A 13409-nucleotide genomic window follows, 5' to 3' on the forward strand; every position below is an offset into this window, starting at 1 on the left:
TGGCATGTGGGATCTTCCTGAACCAGGGCTTGGACCCATGTCCCCTGCATTGGCAGGTGGATTCTCAACCACTGTGCCACCAGGGAAGCCCTGGAGTGCATATTTTAAGATCATATTTTTTCAATTTAAGACTTTCTATTTTATTCTATTTTAAAGATTTCAGTTCTCTGGTGAAATTCTCCATATTTTCATCTATTCTTTCCATCTTTTCCTCTATTTACTTAAAGATATTAATCAAGTGTTTTAAAGTCCTTGTATGATAACACCAGTATCTGTGGCATCTGTAAGCCTGCTTCTGTTAGCTTTTGGTTATCTGGTCTTATCTCTTGACATGCCTAGAAAATTTTGACTGAATAATATTGTTTTAAAATTTTTTACAGGCTCCAAATTATGTTATCTATGACCAGAAAGTTTACCCTTTTCTCTGCTAGGCAGAGAGTGCAGCATTCATCACTTTTATCCAATCAAAACACTTGAGCAGAAGCAAGAACTACAATCCTGCAGCCTGTGGAACAAAAACCACATTCACAGAAAGACAAAATGAAAAGGCAGAGGGCTATGTAATAGATGAAGGAAGAAGATAAAACCCCAGAAAAACAATTAAATGAAGTGGAGATAGGCAACCTTCCAGAAAAAGAACTCAGAATAATGATAGTGAAGATGATCCAAGACCTCGGAAAAAGAATGGAGGCAAACAAAGATCGAGAAGATGCAAGAAATGTTTAACAAAGACCTAGAAAAATTAAAGAACAAATACCTAGAAGAATTAAAGTGCCCACAGAACATTCTCCAGGATAGACCACATCTTGGGTCACGAATCAAGCCTCAGTAAATTTAAGAAAATTGAAATTATATCAAGCATCTTTTCTGAACCATGAAGCTATGAGATTAGAAATCAATTACAGGGAAAAAAAACTTAAAAAACACAAACACATGGAGAATAAACAACACATTACTAAATAACCAAGAGATCACTGAAGAAATCAAAGAGGAAATCAAAAAAAACCTAGAGACAAATGACAGTGAAAACATGACGATCCAAAACCTATGGGATGCAGCAAAAGCAGGTCTAAGAGGGAAGTTTATAGCAATTCAAGCCTACCTCAAGAAACAAGAAAAGTCTCAAATAAACAATCTAACCTTACACCTAAAGGAACTAGAGAAAGAAGAACAAACAAAACCCAAAGTTAGTAGAAGGAAAGAACATCAAGATCAGAGCAGAAATAAATGAAATAGAAACAAAGAAAACAATAGCAAAGATCAATAAAACTAAAAGCTGGTTCTTTGAGAAGATAAACAAAATTGATAAACCTTTAGCCAGACTCCTCAAGAAAAACAGGGAAAGGAATCAAATCAATAAAATTAGACATGAAAAAGGAGAAGTTACAATGGACACTGCAGAAATACAGAGCATCATAAGAGACTACTACAAGCAACTCTATGTCAATAAAATGGACAACCTGGAAGAAATGGACAAATTCTTAGAAAGGTATAAATTTCCAAGACTGAACCAGGAAGAAATAGAAAATATGAACAGACCAATCACAAGTAATGAAATGGAAACTGTGATTAAAAATGTTCCAACAAACAGAAGTCCAGGACCAGATGGCTTCACAGGTGAATTCTATCAAACATTTAGAGAAGAGCTAACACCCATCCTTCTCAAACTCTTCCAAAATATTGCAGAGGAAGGAACACTCCCAAACTCATTCTACAAGGCCACCATCACCCTGATACCAAAACCAGACAAAGATACTACTAAAAAAAAAAATTACAGACCAATATCACTGATGAATATAGATGCAAAAGTCCTCAACAAAATACTAGCAAACAGAATCCAACAACACATTCAAAGGATCACACACCATGATCAAGTGGGATTTATCCCAGGGATGCAAGGATTCTTCAATATATGCAAATCAATCAATGTGATACACCATATTAACAAATTGAATAATAAAAACCATATGATCATCTCAATAGATGCAGAAAAAGCTCTTGACAAAATTCAACACCCATTTATGATAAAAACCCTCCAGAAAGTGGGCATAGAGGGAACCTACCTCAACATAATAAAGGCCATATACGACAAACCCACAGCAAACATCATTCTCAATGGTGAAAAACTGAAAGCATTTTCTCTAAGATCAGGAACAAGACAAGTATGACCACTCTCGCCACTCTTATTCAACATAGTTTTAGAAGTACTAACCACTGCAATCAGACAAGAAAAAGAAATAAAAGGAATACAAATTGGAAAAGAAGAAGTAAAACTGCCATTGTTTGCAGATGACATGACAATATACATAATCCTAAAAATGCCACCAGAAAACTACCAGGGCTAATCAATGAATTTGGTAAGGTTGCATGATACAAAATTAATGCACAGAAATCTCATGCATTCCTATACACTAACAATGAAAGATCAGAAAGAGAAATTAAGGAAACAATCCCATTCACCATTGCAAAAAAAGAATAAAATACCTTGGAATAAACCTACCTAAGGAGGTAAAAGACCTGTACTCAGAAAACTATAAGACACTGATGAAAGAAATCAAAGATGACACAGATGGAGAGATATACCATGTTCTTGGATCGGAAGAATCAACATTGTGAAAATGACCATAGTACCCAAAGCAATCTACAGATTCTATGCAAGCCCTATCAAATTACCAATGGCAGTTTTTACAGAACTAGAACAAAAAAATCTTAAAATTTGTATGGAGACACAAAAGATGCCAAATAGCCAAAGCAATCTTGAGGGGAAAAAATGGAGCTGGAGGAATCAGACTCCCTGACTTCAGACTATATTACAAAGCTACAGTAATCAAGACAATATGGTACTGGCACAAAAACAGCAATATAGATCAATGGAACAGGATAGACTGCCCAGAGGTAAACCCACGCACCTATGATCAACTAATCTATGACAAAGGAGGCAAGGATATACAATGGAGAAAAGACAGTCTCTTCAATAAGTGGTGCTGGGAAAACTGGACAGCTACATGTAAAAGAATGAAATTAGAACACTCCCTAACACCATACACAAAAATAAACTCAAAATGGATTAAAGACCTAAATGTAACACTGGACACTATAAAACTCTTAGAGGAAAACACAGGAAGATCACTCTCTGACATAAATCACAGCAAGATCTTTTTTAACCCACCTCCTAGAGTAATGGAAATAAAAACAAAAATAAGCAAATGGGACCTAATGAAACTTCAAAGCCTTTGCACAGCAAAGGAAACCATAAACAAGACAAAAAGACAACCCTCAGAATGGGAGAAAATATTTACAACTGAATCAACAGACAAAGGATTAATCTCCAAACTATATAAACAGCTCATGCAGCTCAATATTAAAAAAACCAACAACGCAATCCAAAAATGGGCAGAAGACCTAAATAGACATTTCTCCAAAGAAGACATACAGATGGCCAACAGGCACAAGAAAAGCTGCTCAACATCACTAATTATCAGAGAAATGCAAATCAAAACTACAGTGAGGTATCACCTCACACCAGTCAGAATGGGCATCATCAGAAAATCTACAAACGACAAATGCTGGAGAGGGTGTGGAGGAAAGGGAACCCTCTAGCACTGTTGGTGGGAATGTAAATTGATACAGCCACTATGGAGAACAGTATGGAGGTTCCTTAAATAACTAAAAATAGAATTACCATATGACCGAGGAGTCCCACTACTGGGCTTATACCCAGAGAAAACCATAATTCAAAGAGACACATGCACCCCAGTGTTCACTGCAGTGCTATTTACAATAGCCAGGTCATGGAAGCAACCTAAATGCACATCGACAGATGAATGGATAAAGAAGATGTGGTACATATATACAATGGAATATTACTCAGCCATAAAAAGGAGCAAAATTGGGTTATTTGTAGAGATGTGAATGGACCTAGAGACTGTCATACAGAGTGAAGTAAGTCAGAAAGAGAAAAACAATTATTGTATATTAACGCATATATGTGGAATCTAGAAAAATGGTACAGATGAACCAGTTTGCAAAGCAGAAACATAGACACAGACATAGAGAACAAACGTATGGAACCGGGGGGGACAGTGAGGAGTGGGGGGATGAACTGGGAGATTGGGATTGACATGTATACACTGATATGTATAAAATAGATAACTAATAATAACCTGCTGTATAAAAAATAATTTAAATTAAATTTAAAAATTCCAAAAAATTTTCAAAAAAAAAGAAGTTCATCCACATGAAGAAGTTCATCCACATGAAGAACTGTACTCAAGGTTACATAGCCAATAGGTAGAAAATTCAAACCTAAGACTATTTGATTCTTAATTTGTGCTATGAACCACTATCCTGCCACATATGCAAATTGCACATCCTCAGCATTCAGTACAGTGCCTGCCACGTGGTAGGCTTTAACATTCAACAAACATTTGTTTTATTGTTGAAACAATAAAACAAGATAATATATGAACAAGATAATATATGAAAGCCCTTATAAATTATAAAACTCTGCATGAATACTATTATTTCCTTCCACCCTGACTCAGTTTTTGTTGATTTTTCTACCTCACCATCCTTATCCACTTCCCCAGTAAACACACATTTATCCATCTAGGTCCAAGTGAAATGTAATAATTTCTTTAACACTCCATATGAAATCAGTAATCCCTCTTCTGTGCTCTCAGGGACTCTGTACTTACTTCTATTATAATAATTATATAACCCATTTGCATACAGTTCTTTCCCCATCCACCCTAGATTATGAATTCTTCAAGAAAAGAAACCACATTTTATTTATCTTTGTATTGCTTGTGCCTAGGACAGTGTCAGGATATGAAAGATGCCAAATTCATATCTGCTGAATAAATGCAGAATCACTCTCAGACCCAGATAAGACGGTAGGTCCTTGCCTTGGAACTCATATTTTTTTCCCAGCTTTACTGAGATATAATTGACAAAAAACACTGTGTAACTTTAAGGTATACAATGTATACCAATACTTTTAGATAGCTAGATAGACAGACAGAAAGGCAGATGAGAACATACAAGATCTAGTCTCTTAGCAAATGTCAAGTATATAATACAGTATTGCTAACTATAGTTACCATGCTGTACATTATTAGATCCCGGAACTTATTAATCTTATAACTAAAAGTTTGTACCTTTTGACCAACATCTCATTTCCCCCACCCACCAAGTCCTGGCAACCACCAATCTATTCTCTGTTTCTGTAAGTTCAACTTTTTAAGATTTAACATGTCAGGTCATAAAGTAGTTGTCTTTCTTTATCTGACTTATTTCACTTAGTATAATGCCCTCAAGTTTCATTCATGCTGTCACAAATGGCAGGATTTCCTTCTTTTTCGTGGCCGAATAATATTCTGTTATATTTGCACCACATTATTTTTATCCATTCACTTGTTAATGGACACTTAGGCAGCTTCCATGTCTTGGCTATTGTGAATAATACTGCAATGAACATAGGAGTGCACATATTTCTTTGAAATAGTGATTGAATTTCCTTCGGATATATATCCAAAAGTAGAATTGCTGGATTATATGGTAGCTCTACTTTTAATTTTTTGAGGAACCTCTATACTGTTTTCCATAATGTCTATACCAATTTATATTCCTACCAAGAATGCACAAGTGTTCCCTTTTCTCCACATCCTTGCCAGCCCTTCTGTCTTGTCTTTTTGATAACAGCCATTCAAATAGGTGTGGTATCTCATTATGGCTTTGATTTGCATTTCCATGATGATTAGTAATGTTGAGCACTTTTTCACGTACCTGTTGGCCATTTTTATGTTTTCTTGAAAAAAAATGTCTGTTCAGGTCCTTTGCGCATTTTTAAATTTTTTTTTCTATTGGGTTGAGTGAGTTCATTATATATTTTGGATATGAACACTTATCGGTTACACGGTTTGCAAATATTTTCTCTCATTTCATACAATTCCCTTTCACTTTGTTGTGCAGAAGCTTTTTAGTCTGATGTAGTCTCACTAGATTTTTTTTGCTTTTGTTGCTTGTGCTTATGGTATCATATTCAAAAAATCATTATTAAGACTAATGTCAAGGAGGTTACCTCTGTGCTTTCTTCTAGGAGTTTTACAGTTTCAGGTATTAAGTTCAAGTTTTTAATCCATTTTGAGTTGATTTTTGATAGTGTAAGATAGGGTCCAATTTAATTCTTTTGCATGCTGCTGTCCAGTTTTCCCAACACCATTTATTGACAAGACTATCCTTTCTCCATTGCATATTCTTGGCTCTCTCATCACAAATTAATTGATTTATTTCTGAACTCTTTATTCTGTCCCATCATATATGTATCTGTTTTTATGTCAATACCACACTATTTTGATTACTATAGCTTTTTAATATAGTCTAAAATCAGGACGTGTGATGTCTCCAGCTTTGTGCTCCTTTCTCAACATTGCTTTGGCTATTCAGGGTCTTTTGTGGTTCTATATGGATTTTAGGGTTGTTTGTCTATTTCTGCCATTGGAATTTTGATAGGGACTGCATCTGTGGACTGCTTTGGGTAGTATGGATATTTTTAACAATACTAACTCTTCCAACCCATGGGCATGAAATATCTTTCCATTTAATTGTGTCTTCTTCAATTTCTTTCAACAATGTCTTATAGTTTTCAGTGTAAAGATCTTTCACCTCCTTGGTTAAATTTACTCATGAGTATTTTATTCTTTTTGATGTTATGGTAAATAGGATTGTTTTCTCAATTTCTGTTTTCAATAGTTCATTGTTAATATATGGAAATACAACTGATTTTTGTAAATTGATTTTGTATCCTGCAACTTTACTGAATTCATTTAGTTCTAACAGATTTTTGGTGGAGTCTAAGGGTTTTCTGTATATAATATCATGTCATCTGTAAATAGTCACACTTTTAATTCTTCCTTTCCAATTTAATGTTTTTATTTATTTTTCTTGACTAACTGCTCAGGCTAGGACTTCCTGTACTATGTTGAATAAAAGTGGCAAGAATAGGCGTTTTTGTCTTGTTCCTGATCCTAAAAGGAAAAGCTTTCAGCTTTTCACCATGGAGTATGATGTTAGCTATGGACTTGTCATATATGGTCTTTATTATGTCAAGGTATGTTCCCTCTATATCCACTTTGTTGAGAGTTTTTATCATGAATGGATGTTGAATTTTGTCAAGTGCTTTTTCTGCGTCTACTGAGACAATCACATGATTTTTATCTTTCATTATGTTAATATGGTGTATCACACTGATTGATTTGTGGATTTGAACCATCCTTGCATCCCTAGAATAAATTCCACTTGATCCTGGTGTGTGGTCCTTTTAATGTATTGTTGGATTCAATTTGCTAATACTTTGTTGAAACTTTCTGTAGCTACATTCATCAAGGATAGTAGCCTGTAATTTTCTTTTCTTGTAGTGTCCTTGTCTGGTTTTGATATCAGGATAATGCTGGCCTCATAATAAGTTTGGAAGTGTTCCCTCCTCTTCTATTTTTTGGAAGTTTGAGAATGATCAGTGTTAATTCCTCTTTAAACGTTTGGTAGAATTCCCAGTGAAGCTGTCTGCTCCTCAACTGTTGTTGGGAGGTTTTTGATTACTAATTCAATCTCCCTACTTGCAATTGGTCTGTTCAGATTTTCTATTTCTCCATAATCCAGTCTTGATAGGTTGTATGTTTCTAGAAATTTATCCATTTTTCTTAGGTTGTCCAATTTGTTGGCATATAATTGTAAATGGTAGTCTCTTATAAACCTTTGTGTTTCTGTGGTGTCAGTTGTAATGAGTCCTCTTTCACTTATAATTTTATTTATTTGAGTTTTTTTCTTGGTTAATCTAGTGAAGGATTTTCAATTTTGTTTTATCTTTTCAAAAACCAATTCTTAGTTTTGCTGATCATTTCTATTTTTTCCCTATTCTTTATTTCTGCTCTAATCGTTATTTCCTTCCTTCTATTAATTTTGAGCTTAGTTTGCTCTTCTTTTTCCAGTTCTTTCAGGTGGAAGGTCCGGTTGTTTATTTGAGATCTTTTCTCTTTATAAACTTTCCTCTTAGAAATGCTTTTGCCATATCCCATAATATCACAAGATTTTTAAAAATTTCCCTTTTGATTTCTTCTTTGGACCACTGGTTGTTCAGGAGTGTGTTGTTTAAATTCCATGTATTTGTGAATTTTCCAATTTTCTTCCTGTTATTGATTTCTAGTTTCACACTATTGTGTTTGGAAAAGATGCTTGATATAATTTCAATCTTCTTGATTTGTTAAGATTTGTTTTGTGGCCTAACATATGATCTATCCTGGAGAATGTTCTGTTTGTTCTTGAAGAGAATGTTGTTTTCTGCTGCTGTTGGATAAAATGTTCTGTATATGTGTGTATAGATCCATTTGGTCTATAGTATTACTCAAAAGTGCTGTTTCCTTATTGATTTTCTTTCTGTACGATCTATCCATTGTTGAGAGGGGGGTATTAAAGTCTCCTACTTTTACTGTATTGTTTATTTCTCCCTTCAGTTCTATTAATATCTGCTTTATATTTAGATGCTCCGATGTTGGATATTTACAATCATTATGTCATCTTCATGAATTGATCCTTTTATCATATATAGTGACTTCTTTGTCTATTGTGACCCTTCTTTTTTAACTTAGTTTATTTTTTCTGATACAAGGATAGGTATCCCTGCTCTCTTTTTGTGAGCATTTGCATGGAATATCTTTTTCCATCCCTCCACTTCCAGCCTATGTGTGTCCTTAAAGTGAGTCTCTTACAGGCATCATTCCCCTTTTAAGACAGTGTGGTATTGGCAAAAGAATAGACAAATAGGTCAATGGCACAGAACAGAGAACCCAGAAATAAACCCTCACAAATACACTTAACTGATCTTTGACAAAGGAGCAAAGGCAATATAATGAGGCAAAGATAGTCTTTTCAACAAATGGTATAGGAACAACTGAATATCTGTGTGAAAAAAAAAAGGAATACGGACACAGACCTTATACCCCTTACAAAAGTTAACTCAAAATGTATCAGAAAGCTAAATGTAAAACACAAAAGTACAAAATTCCTAGAAGATAACACAAAAGAAAATACAGGTGACTTTAGGTACAGCAATGACTTTTTAGATATAATATCAAAGGCATGATCTATGAAAAAAATAATTATAAGCTGAATTTCATTAAAATTAAAAACATCTCCTCTCCAAAAGACAATGTCATGAGAATGAGAATTCAAGCCACAGACTAGGAGGAATTATTTGCAAAAGACACATCTGATAAAGTACTATTATCCAAAATATACAAAGAACCCGTAAAACTCAAGAATAAGAAAACAAATAGCCCAATTAAAAAATGGGCCCAAGACCTGAACAGACACTTCACCAAAGATGATATACAGATGGCTAGTGAGCATATGAAAAGATGCTCCTCATCATGTCATCAGGGAAATGCAATTTAAAATAACGAGATAACACACACTCTTATTACAATGGCCAAAATTCAAAATGCCGACAGCATCAAATGCTGACAAGGATGTGGAGCAACAGGAACTCTCATTCATTGCTGATGGATTGCAAAGTGGTACATTTTGGAAGAAGGTTTGATAGTTTCTTAGAAAAGTGAACATCCTCTTACCATACAATCCAGCAAATGTACTCCTCAATATTTACCCAAAGGAGTTGAAAATTTATGCCCACACAAAACCTGCACATGGATACTTATAGTAGCTTTATTTGTATCTGCCAATCTTGGAAGAAACCCAGATATCCCTTCGTAGTGCATGGATAAATAAACTGTAGTACATCCAGATTTTAGAATATTATTCAGCACTAAAAAGAAATGAATTATCAAGCCATGAAAAGGAATTTGAGCAATCTTAAATGCATAATACTAAGGGGAAAAAGTCAGTCTGAACAGGCTACATACCGTATGATTCCAGCTATATGATATTCTGAAAATATTGGGTTGGCCAAAAGGTGCCTTTGGTTTTTAAGTAAAAATAAAAGATACATTTTTTCATTTTCACCAAGAAGTTTATTGAACAGTGTATTCACCCTTTTGTTCCACTACCTTCTGCCATTTTTCAGGCAACTTCATAATTCCATCTTCCCAAAACTTTTTACCTTTTTGAGCAAAGAACTCTTCCAGGTGCCTTTTACAGCTTCCAGGGAATTGAAATTTTTTCCATTAAGAGAATTTTATAAAGACCAAAATAAATGGAAATCCGAAGGTGCAGTGTCTGGTGAATGTGGCGGGTGAATCAGAAGTTCCCAGTCAAGCTGTAATAGTTTTTGCCTGGTCATCAAAGAACCTGAGGTCTTGTGTTATCCCTGATGGAAGATTATGCGTTTTCTGCTGACTAATTCTGGATGCTTTTCATCGACTGCTGCTTTCAGTTGGTCTACTGGGAGCAGTACTTGTTGGAATTAATCGTTTGGTTTTCCAGAAGGAGCTCATAATAGAGGACTCCTTTCCAATCCCACCACATATACAACATCACCTTCTTGATGAAGACTGGCCTTTGGTGTGGTTGGTGGTGGTTCATTTCGCTTGCCCCACAATCTCTTCCATTCCACATTAGTGTACAGTATCCACTTTTCATCACCCTCACAATTTGTTTTCAAAATGGAACGTTTTCATTACGTTTAAGTAGAGAATCGCATGCGGAAATACGGTCAAGAAGATTTTCTTCGCTTAACTTATGTGGAACCCAAACGTCAAAGCGATTCACATAACCAAGCTGGTGCAAATGATTTTCAGCGCTTGATTTGGATATTTTGATTATGTCGGCTAGCTCCCGTGTGGTATAATGTTGATTGTTCTCAATTAATGTTTCGATTTGATTGCTATCAACTTCAACTGGTCTACCTGACCGTGGAGCATCATCCAGCAAGAAATCTCCAGCACAAAACTTTGCAGACCACTTTTGACATGTTCGATCAGTCACAGCACCTTCTCTGTATACTGCACAAATATCTTTTTGCATTTCGGTTGTGTATTTAACCTTCTTGAAATAATAAAGCATAATATGCCAAAAATGTTGGTTTTTTTTCTTCCATCTTCAATATTAAAATGGCTACACAAAAATTCACCAATTTTGATAAGTCTTTTCCTTAAATGCACGCTGAGATGAAAGCTGTCACATACAATCTAACAAACTTATTTTGAATGAAGTTAAAGACAACTAATTGCTACTAGAGTCCATCTTACACAAAAAACCAACGAACCTTTTGCCAACCCAATAGCAAAACAATGGAGCCAGTAACAAGATCAGTGGTTGCCACAGGCTGGGGGGAAGGGAGATATGAATACACAGAGCACAGAACATTTTTAGGGCAACAAAACTATTCTGTATGATACTACGTTTTTAGATACATGTCATTATACATTTGTCAAAACCTATAATAATGTACAACACTGAGACTGAAGCCTAATGTAAAATATAGATTATGATATGTCAATGTAGGTTATGAGTTGTAACAAATGTATCACTGTGTACAGGATATTGACAAGTGGAGGAAGCAGTCCGTGGTGTAGGGGCAGGGAGTAAATGGAACTTTCTGTACTTTCTGCTTAATTTTGCTGTGAACCTAAAACTACTCCCAAAAAAAGTCTATTAAAAAAAAACATAGCTCTTAACCATCTTTTAATACAACGACCCAGATCAAAAACTGTTTGTTTCAGGCTTCCCTGGTGGCGCAGTGGTTGAGAGTCCGCCTGCCGATGCAGGGGACACGGGTTCGTGCCCCGGTCCGGGAGGATCCCACGTGCCGCGGAGCGGCTGGGCCCGTGAGCCATGGCCGCTGAGCCTGTGCGTCTGGAGCCTGTGCTCCGCAACGGGAGAGGCCACAACAGTGAGAGGCCCGCGTACCGCAAAAAAAAAAAAAAAAGTTGTTTCCACTTTGGATAAGAAGGTAAAACCACTGCTTGATTATTTCTAAAACCTAGCTTCCAAAATCATCTTAACTGGTAATTTAAGGCTCACAATGAGGATCAAAGAACTTACTTTTCAATTTTCTTCCTTTGTTCTTTTTGCCTCTGTTGTTCTTTCACTTGTTCTCTTTCAATATCCATGAAAAGTCGTCTATATCTCAGGTACTGCTTTTGACGCTAAAGAAAAGAAGTTAAAATTGTTAGGATTCCGCTCTCAGAGGACTTTCCAAAAAAGGAAAATCCTTGTGCCATAGACAAGAAAACTATATGACACAAAAGTCACAGGGAATTAAGTCCTTAATTTCCTTCTATTTATGGTGACTCAGGATAATATCACATATAGCAAGAGATTTATATTTTCAAGCACATAGCTATTAGATGTAACAGACAAATCAGAGAAAGAAGTACTAATTTAGTTTGCACTTAGCATGGTCAGTTGTCAATAGCCCTTGAGGAAATGATTATATTTAATATGATAAGATACATACTATATTTACTCTGTGTTCCCAAGTAGTAAGTACCACAGAAGCAGAACCAAAGAAAGAATGTAAGAGGTATTTTATAACAGAACGTCACTTTAACTTTCCAAAATTAAAACCACACTACAAAAGCACACTCTAAGCCTAGCCTAATATGGTGGGGAGGAGGGAGGGAAGACTGAGGAATATCAGCGCATCATACTTTTAAAGGGAACAAGTATAATAAAAGCAAATGCTGGGGCTTCCCTGGTGGCACAGTGGTTAAGAATCTGCCTGCCAATGCAGGGTACATGGGTTCGAGCCTTGGTCCGGGAAGATCCCACATGCCGCGGAGCAATGAAGCCTGTGCGCCACAACTACTGAGCCTGCGCTCTAGAGTCCGTGAGCCACAACTACTGAGCCCACGTGCCACAATTACTGAAGCCCACGTGCCTAGAGCCCATGCTCCGCAACAAGAGAAGTCACCACAATGAGAAACCCGCGCACCACAAGGAAGAGTAGCCCCTGCTGGCTACAGCTAGAGGAAGCCCGCGTGCAGCAACAAAAACCCAACGAAGCCAAAAATAAATAAATAAATAATTTAAAAAAAAAAAAAAAGCAAATGCTACTACCCTGTGCGTGATCTGTTCATACTTCCAAATTTATATATTCTCTTTTTAAGGGCACAAGCTACTCAAAGAGCACTAGTATACACACAGACATATTTTTGTCCTTAGAGTAGCTTGTGTCTTTTTGGTAAAAATTATTAAAACTATAATAACAGTTCTCAATATTGAAGATACATCACAATCATCTGTGGTGTTTTTTTAAAACACAGATGCCCCAAACCTACCTAAGATACTGATTCAGTATATCTGCTTTGGGTCCAGGCATTTGTATTTGGAAAAAAGCTCCATGTCTGATTCTGGTGCATGGCCAGTGTTAAAAACTGTTCATTTAAACTAACTTTAGATTGAAAAGGAAAAAAAGGAAGTCACAAATTAAAACTCTTCCTTAAATTAGCTAC

At 35.8% G+C, this 13409-nt stretch overlaps 1 protein-coding gene across 6 annotated transcripts in view; it reads right to left on the reverse strand.

Annotated features, from left to right (window-relative positions):
• Positions 1 to 13409, reverse strand: part of CCDC15 (coiled-coil domain containing 15) — a 61949-nt gene that overhangs the window by 19872 nt on the left and 28668 nt on the right. For all 6 annotated transcript variants that reach the window (XM_032640124.1, XM_032640120.1, XM_032640118.1 and 3 more), the window contains one exon: positions 11998 to 12101. In XM_032640124.1, the coding sequence (XP_032496015.1) occupies positions 11998 to 12101 (104 nt within the window). The remainder of the gene's footprint in view (positions 1 to 11997; positions 12102 to 13409) is intronic.

This window comes from Phocoena sinus, chromosome 8 (genome assembly GCF_008692025.1).
Source record: "Phocoena sinus isolate mPhoSin1 chromosome 8, mPhoSin1.pri, whole genome shotgun sequence".
NCBI lineage: Eukaryota > Metazoa > Chordata > Mammalia > Artiodactyla > Phocoenidae > Phocoena > Phocoena sinus.